The 18,821-nt window shown below is 36.8% G+C and overlaps 1 protein-coding gene and 1 long non-coding RNA gene across 3 annotated transcripts in view; one reads left to right on the top strand and one right to left on the bottom strand.

The window, feature by feature from the left end:
• LOC114486613 (uncharacterized) overlaps nucleotides 1-18,821 on the top strand; it is a 188,149-nt gene that overhangs the window by 33,586 nt on the left and 135,742 nt on the right. The window lies entirely within an intron of this gene.
• Nucleotides 1-18,821, bottom strand: part of LOC102984784 (N-deacetylase and N-sulfotransferase 3) — a 150,671-nt gene that overhangs the window by 3,727 nt on the left and 128,123 nt on the right. Inside the window, exons 10-12 of the mRNA XM_007114685.3 lie at nucleotides 16,286-16,456; nucleotides 14,743-14,852; nucleotides 4,385-4,487 (exon numbers count right to left, since the gene is read on the bottom strand). Coding sequence (XP_007114747.1) covers nucleotides 4,385-4,487; nucleotides 14,743-14,852; nucleotides 16,286-16,456 — 384 coding nt within the window. The remainder of the gene's footprint in view (nucleotides 1-4,384; nucleotides 4,488-14,742; nucleotides 14,853-16,285; nucleotides 16,457-18,821) is intronic.

Raw genomic sequence — 18,821 nt, 5'->3', positions numbered from 1 at the left:
CACGAACCCGTGTCCCCTGCATCGGCAGGCGGACTCTCAACCACTGCGCCACCAGGGAAGCCCTATTTTTTATTTTTATTATTGTTTTTGGACCGCACGGTGTGGCATGTGGGATCTTAGTTTTCCCACCATGGGGTCTTAACCACTGGACCACCAGGGAAGTCCCTATTCTGAGGTTTTTAGTTGAGTTGAATCTTTAAAAAGTTTTTATTTAATTCCTTGTGCTAGTCTTTTAAAATGTCATATCTGGTACCCCATTTTAAAGGCCATAGAAAAACATCTTGTTTTATACTGATAATTTCTATGTAACATAGTGGTTTTTGTAGTCATTATGACCACTGGAACCAGACTGACATTTGTGCTATATTCTAACCATCACTGCGATCAAGGGAGAACCCGAACCTTTGTCTCACTTCTGTTTTTGGTCTTCCTCGGTCATTAGCTCTAAAACCACTGACAGGCCCAGCTGGTACACCCAGGCCAGAGAGAGGTGGAGACAAATCATATTCCCAGATACTCCTTCTGGGGGCCTGATCATTTTGTGCCTCCTTTGCTGCCAGCCAGACCTGGAATCCAGGGCTGAGCCCTAGGCCTTTGTGCAGAGGCTGAGTTTCCAAACTTCCCCACTGTGTTTTCTCTTAAGGTCTTACTTTGCATTGTTCCTCTTTATGAGAGAAGCCCTGGAACAACAGCAGCCCGGGGCTGCCCAGCTCCTGCCAGCTTGCTCCCTAATATTTTTCATATGGCAAAGGATTCTCCAACATCTTAACCATTTTTAGAATTGAACCTCCTGGGATCAATATCTACCACACATCCCTTTGGAGTTTGGATTGTACCTCCTGATACTGAGGATTATCTCAACTATACCTCAACTGTTTGGTCTTTCTGGCATTATTGTCAAACCTGGCTGTCTGTATCAGTGCTGCCTCTGTAGCCAAACCCTTGTCCTGTTTCCTATTATTTGTGTATGTTGGTCCCTAGAATCATGTCCCTATAATCAAGTACCCTTTCTTCTTGTTGCTCTGCTCCCTCATATGGCAAGATAACTGATATGAGATTTGTAAAGTACCACATGTACTATTTGAGAGTCTAATATATTCAGGCCAAAAGTTACTAGGACAGAACTCAGTGATATGCAGGATTTATCGTACATACATTGTTATCTGACCATCATTCAGAAAGGGACTATTTTATTTTATTTTTATTTTTAATTTTTTTTGCGGTATGCGGGCCTCTCACTGTTGTGGCCTCTCCCGTTGCGGAGCACAGGCTCCGGACGCGCAGGCTCAGCGGCCATGGCTCACGGGCCCAGCCGCTCCGCGGTATGTGGGATCTTCCCCGACCGGGGCACGAACCCGTGTCCCCTGCATCGGCAGGCGGACTCTCAACCACTGCGCCACCAGGAAAGCCCAGAAAGGGACTATTTTAGATGATAAATCACAGATAGGATATATGCTAAGTATGCCAACATAGTCTACTTCATGCAAACTCATGAAATTAATGTAATAAGAGGGAATAATAATATATGGTAAAAGAAGGAATCGTATAATAAATTCAATATCAGGTTGTTTATTGGCCTATTATTAAAGAATCTATTAAATGCTTTTGATTTGGAGAGGTCACAGACTTAGTGGTTCATTTTAAATGTCAGTTTTTATTCCCTTTCTACAATATATTTTGATAAACAAAGTCAAAGTGGAAGTAGGCTAACAGCATTCTTAATTTCCAGGATCAAATGCATCCTATGATGTTTTGGTGATACTTGTGAGGAAGGGTTCTGGTGTTTTTTCTGTAGCAGAAGGAGAAGCAAGCAGTGTGGTGACAGTACTGCCTATTCGAATCTGTGTACACATTTGTGTTTCCATTACCTCCAGGAAGGACCCTTTACTCTTGCCTCCTCTCTGGGCACTATTTGCACAAAATCAGCTGTTCTACTCCCTCAAATAAATCCAGTGTGTATATGATATTGTGATATAATAAGAAATATATATTTGGTTTTTGACTCTGGTTCCTGGCACAGAGCTCCTAAATCCCTTGTAATTTCCTGAGTGACAGGGGTGTAAAGAGTGTCTTTTCTTATTTACAATAAGTTCCTTTAAACCTTATCTGAGTTTCTGAGTTTCTGCTAATGACTTGACTCTTATGGGCCCCTAGATAGCTTCAGATGGGGGCTGGTTGCTTTAGAGGAACCAAACATATTAGAGGGTTGGAACTTTCAGCCCCACCCTCCGACCTCCAGGGAAGGGAAGCCCTGGAGGGGATTGAGTTATTCACCAACAGACAATTATTTAATCAACCATGCTTGTGCAACTGAAACCTCCATAGCTCAGGGTTGGTAAATGCATCCATGTGCTGGGAGGGTGGTACACCCCAGACTCCACAGGGACAGAGAAGCTCCTGTACTCAGGACCCTTCTGGACCTTGTCCTAAGTACCTCTTTGTTTATAATAATAGGAAGTAAAGTGTTTCCCTGGGTTGTGTGAGTCATTATAGCAAATTATAAAACCTGACGAGGGGGTCATGGGAACCCCTGATTTGCAGCCAAGTTGCACAGAAGTGTGAGTAACCTGGGAACCCACTACTTGTTACTGGAGTCTGAAGGGGGCAGTTCTGTGGGGCTGAGCCCTTAATCTGTGGGGCTGCACTAAGCCTGGATAGTTAGCATCAGAACTGGATTAAACTGCAGGATACCTAGCTGGTGTCGGCAGAAAATTGGAGAATTGCTTGGTATGGAAAACTCACACATTTGGTGTCAGAGGTGTTTGAGAAAAAATATCTTAGGGATGTATTACGCAGTAACCTTCTTGGGAGATATGGAAATAATGATATCCTGAAAAGTTATGTTTTTCTTTTCTTATCTTTCTCTACCACAAATTTAATATTATGTCTCAGTATGTGTTTGATAGGAGTGAAATAAAATACTAAGAAAGATGTTCTACAGTGTCTTGAATGTTTTAGTTTTAATAAATATATAGAGAGATAGCTTTGACATACATGAAAATGAGATACTTGATATTACTGTCTTGAAATACAATGGGGGGGCTTCCCTGGTGGCGCAGTGGTTGCGCGTCCGCCTGCCGATGCAGGGGAACCGGGTTCGCGCCCCGGTATGGGAGGATCCCACATGCCGCGGAGCGGCTGGGCCCGTGAGCCGTGGCCGCTGAGCCTGCGCGTCCGGAGCCTGTGCTCCGCAACGGGAGAGGCCACAACAGAGGAAGGCCCGCATACCACAAAAAAAAAAAAAAAAAAAAGAAATACAATGGGAATTGCCCTTGAATATTTATTAATATGTAAGGATTGTTTTCATAGTGCTCTGAAGGTATATTTTAATAACCCACCAAAGAAAACTGGAGTTCTGAGAATGCAGTTTGTTTATCAAAAGAACAAGAACCTCCACAATGCCTTTTAGATAGAATTTAATTATGAGCTTAGTGAGCTTAGCTTGATAGAGGCTCTGTCTCTATCAGGTTGGAAAAAAGGTCCTTAAAGTCTTCAAGTATTAAAAAGTATCCAGACAAGTTCATACCATGTTAGCATTCTCAGACCAATGCAGGATTCTTAGTTACCGTAAGATATTAAACACTGTGGGAAAACAATGCCAAATAATGTCTTAATTTTTGAGTTAAAAAAAACTTTTTTTACAAAATCTTGCATTCTTATGTCCAAACTATATGATTATGTCGAAACTTTTGATTATGAAATCAAAATAATATTAATAAATTTTAATATATGTGAAATAAGCTTTAAAGTAAATATATAGGGTCTACAAAGTGGGAAAACTGTAGCTTTAAGTGATCGCTATGTCACCATTTGGAACATAATAAACATGAAGCGCTACATACCTACTGCTAAGTTTGGGTGTCTCCATTCTCCAGAGCCTAAATTATCTGCTAGTATGTTATACATTTGGGAAATATATTCATTCTTTCATCTTATTAACGTATTAACAGTTCAAAACTTAGTATACCAATAATTAATATTATTATGCAGGCCACACTTACTACTGGAGAGTGACTTAGACAGTGAAAATAAAATCTTTTGGGCCTATTTTCAATTTCCAGTTGATATATTTCCTGCCTTGGTTTCAGTTAACATTTTTAGTGCTGAAATTTCTGTGAATGTATCATTCTTTTTGGAATGAGATGTTGCCTTCTTCATTCTGATTCAAAATGGCAGATTCTATTGTTTTCTTTTATTCTTGCATGACAGGTAAGATAATCACTGGAAAAATCAAAACAAGCAACCTGAATGCATTCTAATCCAAATGTCACTTTTAATTTTTATAAAGGGTGAATTTTTATTTTAATCACTTTTCTAAGAAAATAGATATATTTTTATGTATCATTTTGCCTATTTAGTTTGTATTTTTAAGCTCTATACTTACCTCAGGATCCATTGGAGGGTATTTTCTTCCTTTGCTCTTTCCAAGGCATTTTGTTTTACCTTCTTCCAGTAACTGACACCAGAAACCTTTATGAGAATCAAACCTAAAAAAATAAAAAATACAAAGAACAAAAAAGTATTTTTCAAGCAAGTATTTTTAATTATTTGGATATTAATCTATAACCACGGAAACTGGCACATTTTTTGACTGCATCACTTTACATAAAGTCTTTTGGCATATTTCTGAATTCTCAGTCCATCTGTCATATTTGTGAGTTTGCCAGATTTCTAATAGAAAAACTGTCAGCAGAAGGTCTCCTATTAATAGAAATTAATAAGCCTACCTCCTTCATCTGGAAGGAAAAAGTTTTATAAATTTCAAGCCCATTCTTTCCCTTAGCAGGTTTTAAAAATGACAAGTCAGTCTTCATATCTACGGATTTACACAGTACTTGTACCATTCATTTACAGGTTAATAGAAGAAGAGGTTTTGGTGTGTCATGGAGTGATGAATTTCAGGAGTCTCTAGCTCTAATCCATTTAATTTTTTTCCAGAGACACTTCCTTATTTTGGTATGAGCTCTGTATTAAAGTAATAACACCTATAAAAAAGATTTTCATGGCATAATTGTAATAAAAATAATAGTAGCACATTAAACTTATATTTTAGTTTACCAAAATATTTCATATAACCCTTTCTCATTTGAACTTTTCTTATAACCCCTTAATGATATGGAGTATAGCATTTGTCCCATTTAATGGCACTTAGCACAGTGTTCGGCTGTTTGTGAACACTCGCCAACTGTTAGTTGAATAAAAACATGAAAAAGAAGGAAGTGCTTGTCAAGGTTTATTTATCTTGGACTATACACTTTTTCAGTATGCAGGTGACAACTCAAGTCTAAGCCTCCTGACCCCAGGCAGAGGGCCTTTTCTCTTCACTGGTCTCTGGGTATGTTCTGTATTATCATTCATTATGAATAAATAGTAATTTCCATGCTTGAATATAAAAGTGAAAGTAACAGTCAGCAATGATGATTCTTTCACATGGCTTTTGTTATTCAGCGATTCTATTGCTATAATTTTTTCTTCATTAGAAAGAATTATCATTTAGGGCCACCTTTTCCTTTTGTCTTTAATTCATACTCCTTCACAGAATGCTGCTTCTAACTTTTTCTTAAAACTATAGTGTAAACAATGAACAACTGGAAATTGAAATTAAAACATTTAAATTAGCATAAAAACATGAAATACCTAGGGATAAATTTAGCACAAAATGTATGCAAGATCTGTACAATGAAAACTACAATTGTTAAGTGAAATTACAGAAGACATAAACAAAAAAGAGCTATACCATGATCACAGATCAGAAGACTAAATATTTAAAAAATATCAATCATCTCCAGATTTATCTAGATATTCAATGTGAGTCCAAAACTCCAATCGACTTTTTTTTTGGTAGAAATTGAAAAAATGATTATAAAATGTATATGGAGATACAAGCTAATAATTTGTTTTAGACAAGCTAAAACAATTTGAAAGAGAAGATCAAAGTTGGAGATCTTATACTATTTAGTTTCAAGATTTACTATAATGCCACAGTAATCAAGACTGTGTAGTATTGGCACCAATGGGTCAATGAACAAAACAGAATCTAGAAACGGACCAACACATCTACTGTCAACTGATTTTCAGAAGTAGGTGCCACAGTAGTTCAATGGGAAAGGACAGTCTTTTAAATAAATTGAACTGGAAAAATTGGATATCTGTATGGAAAATATGAACACTGACCTCACACTGTATATGAAAATTAACTTGAAATGAAATCTCATTTCATGAATGAGCTAAGAGCTAAACTGTAAGAATTCTGGAAGTAAACATAGGAAAAAACACATAGAAAATTTTTGGGTTAGGCAAAGACTTCTTAGGGTGAATGATAAAAGAATAATGATAATTTTGAATACATCAAAATTTAAACTTTTGCTTTTCTAATAAAACACTTAAGAAAATGAAAAGAAAAGCCACATGTTGGGCAAAAATATTTGTAAAATGTTAATCTAATAAAGGACTTATATTCAGAATATACAACTGAACTCAATAAAAATGACATTACCAATAAAAATTGAGTAAAAGATTGGAATAGACACTTTATCAAAAACATAGATGAATGACCAATAAACAAATGCAAATTTGCTCAGTATCATTAGTCATTAAGAAAATGCAAATTAAAATCACAAATGAAATACCACTAGATACTAGAATGACTTAACTTAAAAAGACCAATACCAAGTGTTGGCAAAGATGTGGAACAGCTAGAACTGTTACACCTTTTGGTAGAAATTTAAGATATTACAGACACTTTGGAAAGTTTCTTATAAAGTTAAATACGTAATTACTATATGACCCACTAATCCCATTTCTAGGTCTTTATCCAAAAGAAATGAAAATATATGTCCACACAAAGATCTGTACACAAATGTTCATGGTAGCTTCATTCATAGTAACCCCCAAGTGGAAGCAACCCTATGTCCATCAACTGGTGAAAGGATAAACAAATTGTGGTATATCCATAAAATGGAGTACTACTGAACAATAAAAAAACCCCAATTACTGATAGATGTAAAAACAAGAAGGAATGTCAAAGCATTATGCTAAGTGAAAGAAAGTAGAAGAGTGGTTGCTAGGGCTCAGAGGTGAGGGGAAAGGACTGACTGCAATAGAGCATGTGGAAACTTTGAATTAATAGAAATGTTCTATATCTTGATTGTGATGGTGTATACAACAGTACATGTTTGTCAGAATTCATCAAACTGTACAATTAAAATGGGTGGATTTTATTATATGTAAATTACACATCAATAAAGCTGATTTAAAATTATATTGTGATTGAATGTGTGATTTGGAGAGTAGTCTTTCTGTAGCTAATGTTGTAGACTTTATAAGTATAGCCCTATGAAAAGAAGGTAAACCTATATCTCTGTCTCTGCCCTGCTTTGGATATTAGAGACACTAAAGGATTACTCACATCCTACTTGTGCAAAGCCCATTTCTGATCATTATTAAAGCACTTGTGTGGGATCAAGACACAATATGATATATCTCCATGTTGTTTATATTCTTGTTTGCATCTGTAAGGCAACTGAATAAATGTTTCATAGTCAGATGTATAAGAAAGGAGAGCATTAATAAATCAACTAATGTCAATAAAATAAATAAATTTTAAAAATAGAGATGATGATTGAAATAATCTATACACGAAAGCTGGGAAGCTCTAACACAACAACATTTCTGGAAGTCTGCTATTGATAAAACATTTTTCATTAACATTTTGTTATTGGTAATTTCCATAACTGAATTCTGACTCATGTTAAGTGTTTAAATGATCAAAATCCAGAATCCAGACTAGCTATTATGATTTTTTTTGCTAATATACCTAACTATAGATACATGTCTGCAACATACACATGCCTTATGTTAAAATGAGCAGCTTTCTGACAGACTGTTTCTTTAAGAAACACTAACTTCACACATACTAAAATTAAAAATCAAAAGAAAAATAGGTTTTTCTTTTGCTAATTGATTACATCTCATGCAGTGGGCTGTCATGCTGGGCTTTATTGAGAAAAATGTGTGTCTGTGGAGCTGACACCTAGCCTAGACATCTGTAAGTTCTGTAAGCCTAAGTTCACAAGTAGTGGTGTAACTGTATCATAGTGGAAACAAAAAGGAGAGGAAGGTAGAAGGGAGATCATATTATTTTTCAGGTTGCCTGAGAAGGTGAGGGATTGATGTTGATGAAGGACCTTGTGAGCAATTCAGAGCCCAAGTGAAGAAGCTTGACATGAGATGGAGAAAGATCTTCTCCCACATCTTTTCAGAATATCAGCAGTGTCCCTCTGAAAATTAGCCTCAGGACTACTAATATCTGGTAGAACAGCAAGGAAACAACCATTTTGTATAGGCACTGGCAGCTAGGCATTTCGTGTGGGAACTAGTAATGGCTAGGATCCTCTTTAAAAGGCTTTCAGGAAGAGAACATTTTGGAGAAAATTTTATGTGTTGTTTAGTGTCTCTCCATGGTTACCCCTTCCTAGAGGTAGGGATACTTTATCATTGTGTACCCAGAGTCATGCCATAATAGTCATTCAATAAATCTTTGTTGAATTAAAGAAAAAGCAAGAATGCACTGGTTCTTAAGTTTGTGTGGAGTATCATCTGGGGATGTTTAGAAATAACTGGAAGAGACTTGTGAGCATGGACAATCAAGATTCTCCAATGATTCAGCCTCCAACTAGTAACATCTCTATATTAATGAAAATGTGACCTTCATTTTACCCTTGGGCAGGTGAATCCCAGGGAACATTCAGATTACACTTAGAAGGTGCAAGAATGTTTGAAATGTCTTTACATTGAAATAACATTTCTGTGAACGAATACTGAATTGTGTGGATATGCCAAATTTTCTTAAATCCATTTATCAGATGGATTCCAGCTTTTGGCTAGTATGTATAATGCTGTGGTGAACAATTCTTTGTGGACATAGGTTTTCATTTCTTTTGGGGTAGATTCCTAGGAGTGGAATTGGATTATTTGTAAACTTCTGTTTAATTTTTTAAGAAACTGCAAAACCGCTTTTCTAAAGTGGCCATGTATTATACATTACCATCAGCAATATATGAGGTTTCCAGTTTCTCCACATTCTTACCAACATTTGGTATTGTCTTTTGGATTATAGCCATTCTAATGGTATCTCAATGTAGCTTTAATTTGCATATTACTATGATTACACATTTATTATGCAAAGTGACAATGTGTCTGGAGATGGATTATTTTTATTTATTTTTTAGCATGTTTCAAAATTTATTCTTTTTTATCACTGAATAGTATTCCATTGAATGTACTGATATAGATCACATTTTAATTTATTTATTTTTTAATTGAGGTATAGTTAATTTACAATGTTGTGTTAATTTCTGCTGTACAGCAAAGTGACTCACTTATAACTATATATACATTCTTTTTTATATTCTTTTCCATTATGGTTTATCCCAGTACATTGACTATAGTTCTCTGTGCTATACAGTAGGACCTTCTTGTCCATCCATTCTATATGTGATAGTTTGCATCTACTAACCCCAAACTCCTCGTCCATCCTCTGCCCTCCCCCCTTCCCCTTGGCAACCACCAGTCTATTCTCTATGTCCATGATTCTGTTTCTGTTTCATTGATAGGTTCATTCCACATATAAGTGGTATCATATGGTATTTGTCTTTTTCTTTCTGACTTACTTCACTTAGTATGATAATCTCTGGTTACATCCGTGTTTCTGCAAATGGCATTATTTCATTTTTTATGGCTGAGCAATATTCCATTATATGTATATACCATATCTTCTTTATCCATTCATCTGTCAATGGACATTTAGGTTGTTTCCATGTCTTGGCTATCGTGAATAGTGCTGGTATGAACGGCTGCATGTATCTTTTTGAATGATAGTTTTCTCTGGATATATGCCCAGGAATGGGATTGCTGGATCATATGGTAATTCTATTTTTAGTTTTCTGAGGAACCTCCATCATGTTTTCATAGCAACTGTACCAACTTACATTCCCACCAACAGTGTAGGAGGGTTCCCTTTTCTCCACACCCTCTCCAGCATTTGTTATTTGTAGACTTTTTAAAAAAAATAAATTTATTTATTTTCTTTACTTTTGGCTGCATTGGGTCTTTGTTGCTGCACGTGGGCTTTCTCTAGCTGTGGTGAGTGGGGGCTACTCTTCGTTGAAGTGCGCGGGCCTCTCACTGAGGTGGCCTCTCCCGTTTCAGAGCAGGGGCTGTAGGCACACGGGCCTCAGTAGTTGTGGCTTGTGGGCTCTAGAGCACAGGCTCAGTAGTTGTGGCTCACGGGCTTAGTTGCTCCGCAGCACGTGGGATCCTCCCGGACCAGGGCTCGAACCCGTGTGCCATGCATTGGCAGGCGGACTCTCAACCACTGCGCCACCAGGGAAGCCCTATTTGTAGAATTTTTGATGATGGCTGTTCTGACTGGTGTGAGGTGGTACCTCACTGCAGTTTTGATTTGCATTTCTGTAGAAATGGATTCTTTTTATAATGTCTAAGACAACTTAAAAAGCTCATTTTAAGGTTTCAGTTTTTTAAAGGAAGTATTGATGCTTCCTCCTGTTATATTATTAATTAGTAAAAATTTACAGTATTGTTTTTCTCTGGTTCTTGTGCCAATTAAAAAAAAATTATTTATTTATTTATTATTTTTTTATGGCGGGCATGCGGGATCTTTGTTGAGGCATGACGGATCTTTCATTGCAGTGCGCGGACTCTTCGTTGCGGTGCGCAGGCTTCTCTCTAGTTGTGGTGTGCGTCTCCAGAGCACGTGGGCTCTGTAGTTTTTGGCATGCGGCCTCTCTAGCTGAGGAGCACGAGCTCAGTAGTTGTGGCGCGTGGGATTACTTGCCCTGTGCGCGGCATGTGGGATCTTAGTTCCCCCACCAGGGATTGAACCCATGTCCCCTGCATTGGAAGGTAGATTCTTTACCACTGGACTGCCAGGGAAGTCACTCTTGTGCCAATTTGAAGAGCTTAATAAATTGGCAGTGTAGGCTCCAGAGGAATGATTGTGTTTCAATCCTGCCTCCTCAACTTACTTGCTGAGTGACTTGTGACTAAGCTTTTCTGTGCCCCGGTTTTTGTAGCTGAAAAGCTACAAAATAGAGCTAATAGTGTCTATCACATAGTATTGTTATGAAGCAATATATATAAAATACTTAGAACATATAAACATATACTGATTTTGAAATGTTATAAGCACTTTTAAAAACAAATTTATATGAAATTGGAGCAGATTATTTTCTTCTTTTTCACTTCTTAGCATTTCTAGCTGTTTCATAGGTAATCTAGAGAGAACCAGCAGATTTTAGCTACTATGGCTACTGTTTTTTGCTGCTAAAAAAAGTTTTAATTTGGCACAGTTTTACTCAAACTCATCTAAAAAGGGAAAGAATTCCTAGATAATATAAATTTGGTTGCCAGGGGAAGTAATATTAGAAACAGCTGAAGCACCTTCAGTTCTTTATGACTTAGTTAAGCCCCATCCACAGAACAAAACAAAACAAACGCACAATCTTCATTCAACTCCTGGCCTTCAAATCCTTATTGTCCATTTATTGACGTTTTCATAGTAAATTATTATTAAAAATTCATATAACTCAGTGTGGTTTCATTCATGTTCATAAACAGGTTAACTGACTGAGAAATAAAGATGTCAGGTTCAGTATTCACTAGTATTTAACTAGTACTTGTAAGTGGGAAGACTCCTGTCACAGTCATTGATGGTTGGTATAATTCTGAATGGATATATTCATGGGAAAATTAAAAGTTTACATTTTTCATTTTAGTTTATACAAATTAGCACAATTCCATGCTGAGCATTATTTTTCCTGCTTTTTCTTAAATGATTAGACAGCTTTTAAACACTAAAAACATAATATGCAAGCTAAAATAATGTTAGTATTATCAATGTTCTTTATAATTTAGGGATTAAGGTTATGTTGAACAAGAATTGTAAAATGTGAATTTACTTAATTGAATGAGAACGTTCCCATTTATATTTTTTAAAGCTTAAACTGCTTATTTCAGATCACAACCACACTCACTAAGAAAATCAGATTTTTATGGATTCAATATATCATTTAAAATCCATGATGACAGTACTAAGTCATTTTAAGATATCATAGACCATCCATGACTGTATGAAATTTGGAAGTCTTGAACACTTCTGTAGTGATTGTGGAAAAGAATAAATAACACTCTTAACAATGGAAATTTATTGCCATTTTTCTTGAAAATAGTTTTGAAATTGGAGCTTTTAAAATATTGAAGATAATCAATTTATAGATCTCTTAAACTGGAGTACTCTTTCATGCCAAGACTGTATGGTAAAACCTTTGCATAGACCTAGTTTCATTCATTTATTCTACTATGTGCAAAGAACTGGATTTATGTGGTTAGTTGAGAATTCATATCTGTTTGCAGTTCAGTACATTCTTCGAAGGCTTTAAATAATTTTTTTTTTTAAACTACCGAAGAGGTAGTCTTCACTATCATTAGCAGGAAAAATATGAAGCAATAAATGACATTCCTGTGAACATACATTTTCTACACCCAGTCATCTCCAACATATCCAAAGAACCACAGAAACAACTTACCAGTACAATTAGTTTAATAAGAATAACTAAATTTTGAGGGCAGGATTCAGAACAATTGCAAAGGGCATGGATGAAGGAGGATTTAGACCTAAGTCAATGACAGGAAGTTCCAAATATTCTACAACAGGTACACTGCTGGTTTTTACAAGGTGTGTCAGGCCAACTGATTGACAAGAAAATATAAAAAGAAACTGAATGGCAGTACATTCTCTATCAGCAGGGTGAGTAGGCAGCCCTGCTGGACCAGAAACTGTGGTTTCAGAGACTACACACATATTATCTTGCTACTTCACCCACTGAGCCCCCAATAAGGTTACAGAATCATATAAGGGGTGATTTTAGCCAGATACATCCCAGGTGCAAAGTGACCCATAGTCCTTTGTATACAGTACGTTGCGTTGATATTACTTCTCTTAAGTTTACACTCCCTTTACTTTACCCTTGGAGGTGAATAAAAAGCTTGCTGCTGAGCTGGGTGCAAAGGGGACACATACAAAGCATGCAGGTCAAGGACGATTCCATAAGAAAAAGAGATTATGTTTTTATAGAATACTCCACTTCTTTCTGAAATACAGTACTTTGCTATATACTCTATAAAAAAGACCCAAAGAGAAGCCAACTTGAAATAGAAAACTGTTTAGAAAGTAAAAACTTTCTGTTCTAAGAGATACTTAAAAGGATATAAAGCAGAAAGTGGACTCGAATTTCTAACTAAAGCTAAATTCACTGAGCTTTCTTTAAGGTCAAGCTGAAAGTTAAATACCTAAGGCTAGTGTCTGTGCTGGTACTTTCACTAAGCTCTCCAAATCTCTGACAGGATTCACACTATAGAAAACACAGAGGTTAGAAGGTTAATAGTAAATGACTCTTAGGAAGGAAGCGCAAAACTCTCGAGTTCCACCTACTCCTTTGTCCTCTAGATCAAAATGTCTCTCTTACATGTGTCTCTACATATGATTTATGCAAGATGTACGCAGTATTTGATGGTTTTCTGCAAACCTTTTTCCGTAAGGGACAGTGAAAGGTAAAGGAATCTTGTCTCTCACTTTCTAAACTGCTATAGCATAAGGAGTACAATGAAAAGAGAAAATCAGTTGATCTACAGAACTGAGTTTTATACTGAGAGATACAATGGAAGAATTCCACACTGCAGTCTTAATCGGTTTTTTTAAGGCTCAGTCTATGACCCTAAAATTAAATATATATATTACAGTGAGAGCCAGGTCCACAGTTCATCCAGCTTAGGATCTCCCAGTTGCTTGTTCCAGTTGCATGTGAAATAGGAACAAACACAACCTTCAGACATCTGATTGCCAACCATTATAAATGGACAAAGTCAGATGGAGGTCTTATTTAAAGTGCTAAATGAACCCCAGAGTCAGGATTAAGGTGAGGCAAGAGAGGCAGCTTGGCTGAAAAATTTTAGGAGCCACTCATTCTCAGGTATTTGCGGGGTCCTGAGAGTGAGTGCCTCCTTAAATTCTAGTGCTTCTCTTGCCTCACCCTGGCCCCCACCCAGATGGAGTTGACTATCTAAGAAAATCAGTGGAAACCAGCAAAAGAAAACCAAACCAGAGCTGTAACTGCTGAGGCCTCTGAACAAGAGGTGGCAGGGTCAGTCATACAGTGGGTAAAGACCAGCAAAAAATGGAATTAAGTGTAGAAGTAATAATAGCACCTTTCTCTCTGCCTATTCAGTCACCTATTGGGCTATTTCTTGCTGTATGACATTGGTTTTTGAAAATTACGCAGAAGAGAGAGGAGTTCATAAATCACCTAGTTCAAAAAGTCTTTTAAATACTTCCAAGAGGTCTCACTATTGTCTGTTAAATAGGCTCAGTGCTTACCAACTTAAAGTAGCCTCTTTTAAGGTTAGTTGTTGCTTTTAAGATTTGCAGCTGTTTTGTTCCTCTCTTTTCCTTCCAGGGGAAATCTTTCCTAGTTAGAAATCAATAGAGGATTTTGGACATTTCTTTGCCAAACTGTTGAAATGTTCTTTCTCAAGTGGTTAATATCAACTGGAAAATAATCAGTGTGTAAGGAACAGCTAACTTGACAGCTGTATCACCAAACTACAATTTCTTTAAAATCAGTTCTCTGCTGAAACTTCAATAAATTAATTAGAATATAAACTTACGTTAAAGCTTCTGAGTAATTATAATGAGGAGAGACTCCTAGAAACTTCTGTACTTCATCCATCACTGTAGCAGGATCAGTTCTTAGCTGTTGCCCATCAATAATTAGCAACTAAATTAACAAGGAAATCAAAAAAAACAATGCACATTGAAAAAAGACATGTAACTGCATAATTAAAAAATTCTGCACTCTGAATTTATTCAATGAGAGACTGAGGGGATTTGTGTGCGTTGCTGTTAAGACTTAACCAGGCCATCCTCATTAATGACCTGGAACAAAAAATAAATCACACTAATTAAACGTGCTCACGTTTTGTAGTCCGAGAAGTCCTGCAAACACTATGAAAACAAAAAAGCTATTTGAGGGTACCAAGAGAGCTTAAGAAATGTGACTACAAAATCACAAATGGAAACCAAGTTTAAAAACAGATAAAACAATGATTCCATGATTCAAGATGGGAAGGAGCATTGCAGGAAAGAAGAAAAGTGACCAGACCAGGTACAGTGAGACAGAGGACATGGCCATTCTCCATGATTCCAGTCAAAGGAGTAGCACTGTAAAGTTTTAAGAAATATCTTGATAATCCATTTGGAGAAAAAGGTAAGACTCCCAGAAAGCCTGAAAGGAAACCAAAGTTCCTCAACAGACTAAAGGCAAGAATTTGCTTGTTACTCTGGTGAGGGAAGGAGGTGGTCCCAGCAAGCTAAAATGACAGGAGACCATGATGAAGGGTCATAAAGCCTGGAAAGCAGCTCTTCCTCACACCTCTTCTCCAATAATTCTATTTAGTCTCCACCAGCTTCGTTCATTAGAACTTTCTCTGTTGATGGACACGTTCAACGGCTGTGGTGTCTAACTGGTGGCTATTGAACATTTGAAATGTGGCTAATGTGATTGAGAAACTTAATTTTTAATTTTATATAATTTTAATAAAAATTTAAATAGCCATGTATGGTTGCATGTATGGTATCATTATGGCTAGCATGTTTGTAGACACACAGGCATATACTGTATCTGATGTGACTGGACTGCTTTATGCAATCCAGTAGGGGCTGATTTTGTAATCTAGGCTTAATGCTAGGCAAAAGAGAGAAGCAAGGAAGCCAAGGAAAACATAGGACTTGTGAAAAGTGCAGCAAGGTGGGGTTCAAAGGGAAATAACGGCACTTAATTAAGCAAAACAATATTTGCCTTGTTTGGTTAAGACGTTCTCAAGCTTTATTCTCAGAATAAGAATCAGGAGTATCAAGCTTCTGATGCTCTTTACAATCAGGAAGGGTATGCACTAGAAAACAGGGCAGGGAGAATTTTCCTGAAATACTTCTAGAAAGAAGAGTAGATAGTTTTTCTACCTCTGCCTATTACTGTTTGCCAGAGTCTCATTTACAACTAAAGAGTAAAGGCTAGTAATGTTTTAATGAGTAAAAATTTCCTCTAGCCTAGAGGCAAAGTCACTAGCCTAGAGGAACCAGCAAAAGAAAACCAAACCAGAGCTGTAAACTTAATGAGATTGTAACATGATGTCGATTCTTATTGCTCAATACCTGAAAGGGAGGGAAATAAATAAGCCATCTCTCGATGTGGCTGGCATACCACCCTGGGACCAAACATCTCTTCTGCAAGGCTCTAAGCTCAGAGGATGCACGGGGCCCGGCTGAGATCACTTCGTAGAAGCTAAACTTCAGAGCTGCGGGGTCTTCATGTGATCGCTGATGCTATGATGAAAAGGTGGATAATTAAACCGACTTGAATCATAGGCATAAATAATTAAAAACCAATCTCTGTGACAAGTCTCAAAGCTAAAGGAAGGAGTGCCTCACTGCTGGAGAGTTATTTGTTTTGCAATTAATAAAGAATGAAAATGTTTGCTTGGAGCATCAGGATTTAAAGTTATGACATTGATGAGAGTATATATTTGAGAATTAATTGGTAGAGGTGGAATTCTTCTTGATATGATTCCTTAACCAATTTTTCTGAGTCGTTTCCGTAGTGTATACATATTATTCTGAAAGTAAACTTTTGAAAGTTGCCTTAACGCCCCCTTTTCAGCCCATAAGAAACCATTTATTATGTCCAGTGAACATCCATAATGCACAAAGCACTCTGCTAGTTCTGTCACGTAGTTTTGCTCCATCTAGTAATGCAGTTTTAGATTAGAAAAGCCCTATCGGCTATTTAAATGGAGAAACTACTGAAAACTCTGACGTGCATTATCTGAAACCCACAGCTTTTGTAATATACTACCTAGCATCTCAAAGCCAAGATTATTTTACCTAATGGTAACCTTTGCGACGAATCAGAATCGCTTATTGTACAGAAAATGCAGAAAGCAGCAATCCAGATAGGAAAGTGTTTCATAATGGCTCAGGCTCACGCCCAGGGGTTTGAGGAAATCACCTTTCCCCTAAATTGACCAAAAAATATTCAGGCTTAGTGGTGGGTTTGTGGATGTTTACCACATCTAGTTGAATAGCAAATTTGCTGCAATTGAGATTCAAATTACTATACTACAGACTCCACTAGACTTTATTAAGGCCTGCATTTTCCTACTGTGGAGCGATTTATTTGTAATATTTAGGACGTTTTGTTCGCTTGCAGCCTTGAAACCTCCTTTTTCAGCAAATTCTCAATTTTTCAGGGGCTAAGTGGTTGCCAAGCTCCAATTTTCTTCTTTCTTGTTGAGTCAATTAAGGCTTATTTATTTTTTTCTCTAGATACCTAGTGGAAAAGGTAAAAGGCGTAATATCGAATCAGTCAGTTTGCAATTTGCTGTATTTTTGATTTAAAAGATGGCTGTAGGAGTTGGGCATGACTGATTCGTGTGGAGTTGTGGATTCCAGCTTTCCAGGATGTCTCATTCCCTATCATGCAGATCATTATCAATATGCCTGTCTAAGATCCCATGACCTTCCCCCAGTCTGTCCCAGCCATGAAACCTTTCCTGACAATCTGTGCTTCCTTTTGTGAACATGGAAAAACTGCTTTTGTTAAAAAACACCCCATGCTGAGAAACTTTATTCTCTAATATCATAGATTGTCAGGAATTTAGATGTTTGAAGTCAGTGAGAATGGAATATCCCAGTCTTGCCTGGAGGATCAGAGCTATGTGGGTCACTTTAATACAAAGAAGCCTTATTTCCAACCCAGGTGCAGAGTTTCAGGTAAGTGATTTTTGGATGTAACATTCCACATTTATCTTAACTTTATAGTTTCCAAGGAAATTGGACCGTTAGTCTGCTTTTCAGCCCTGACCTACTTGATAACCAGCTTACACACAGCCCTGCCTGCATCTATCAAACACTTCACGTTAATTTTACCTAAATTTCTCCCCTTACAAATCCTTCCCTTCTTTAGGGAAGTGCCCAAATAGTTCTTCCAGTGTTCAGGCTCTTCTGCTGCAGCCAATTAATATACCTAACTTGTTGTTCCTGGTGGTCTTTATCAGATGGGCTTTATCACTCTGTAGGAGTCTATCTGTCACTTAACACTTTCTGATTTATACACTGGTTATTTACACATATTTCTCCAATTAGACTGAAATCAATCTCAAGTGTAGCATCCACATTTGTTAATTTACCTGTAGAACATACTTAGAACAGTACTTTGTACATGGTAGTCATTAAAATAATTTAATGAATGGATGAACACATGAACATTAGGAAAGTGGTTTTTAAATTACAAACCGAGGAATGATAACTAAGGATACTAGAGACTAAACACACTGACTCTATTAATTTTGTTATGCTCTTATATTTAACTTTGACTGCTTTTTATTGAACTTTTTCCACTTGATGATTAATAAAATATCACTGGGGCAGGTTTTTTTTCCTATTATTTTTAATATTTATTAAAGTAAACATGTATTTGATATGTAAGTTTTATTATTAGAGTCTGTTAAATTATTTCAAAGTGATTGTTTCTATGCTAGGTTCTAACCAACAGCAGAAGCATAATGGCAACCCTGGAGTGTATGAGAAAGAGGCTTAGAACGGGGAACACTGGCTGGGCTTTCAAGGATGAAGAATTCATTCTTATATTTAGTTTTGCTACTAAGTTATTTCTTCAGTACAGCAGTTATTT

This window comes from Physeter macrocephalus, chromosome 7 (genome assembly GCF_002837175.3).
Source record: "Physeter macrocephalus isolate SW-GA chromosome 7, ASM283717v5, whole genome shotgun sequence".
Taxonomy (NCBI): Eukaryota; Metazoa; Chordata; class Mammalia; order Artiodactyla; family Physeteridae; genus Physeter; species Physeter macrocephalus.
Note: the sequence above shows the minus strand (reverse complement) of the source record. Positions and strands in the feature narration are given on the sequence as shown.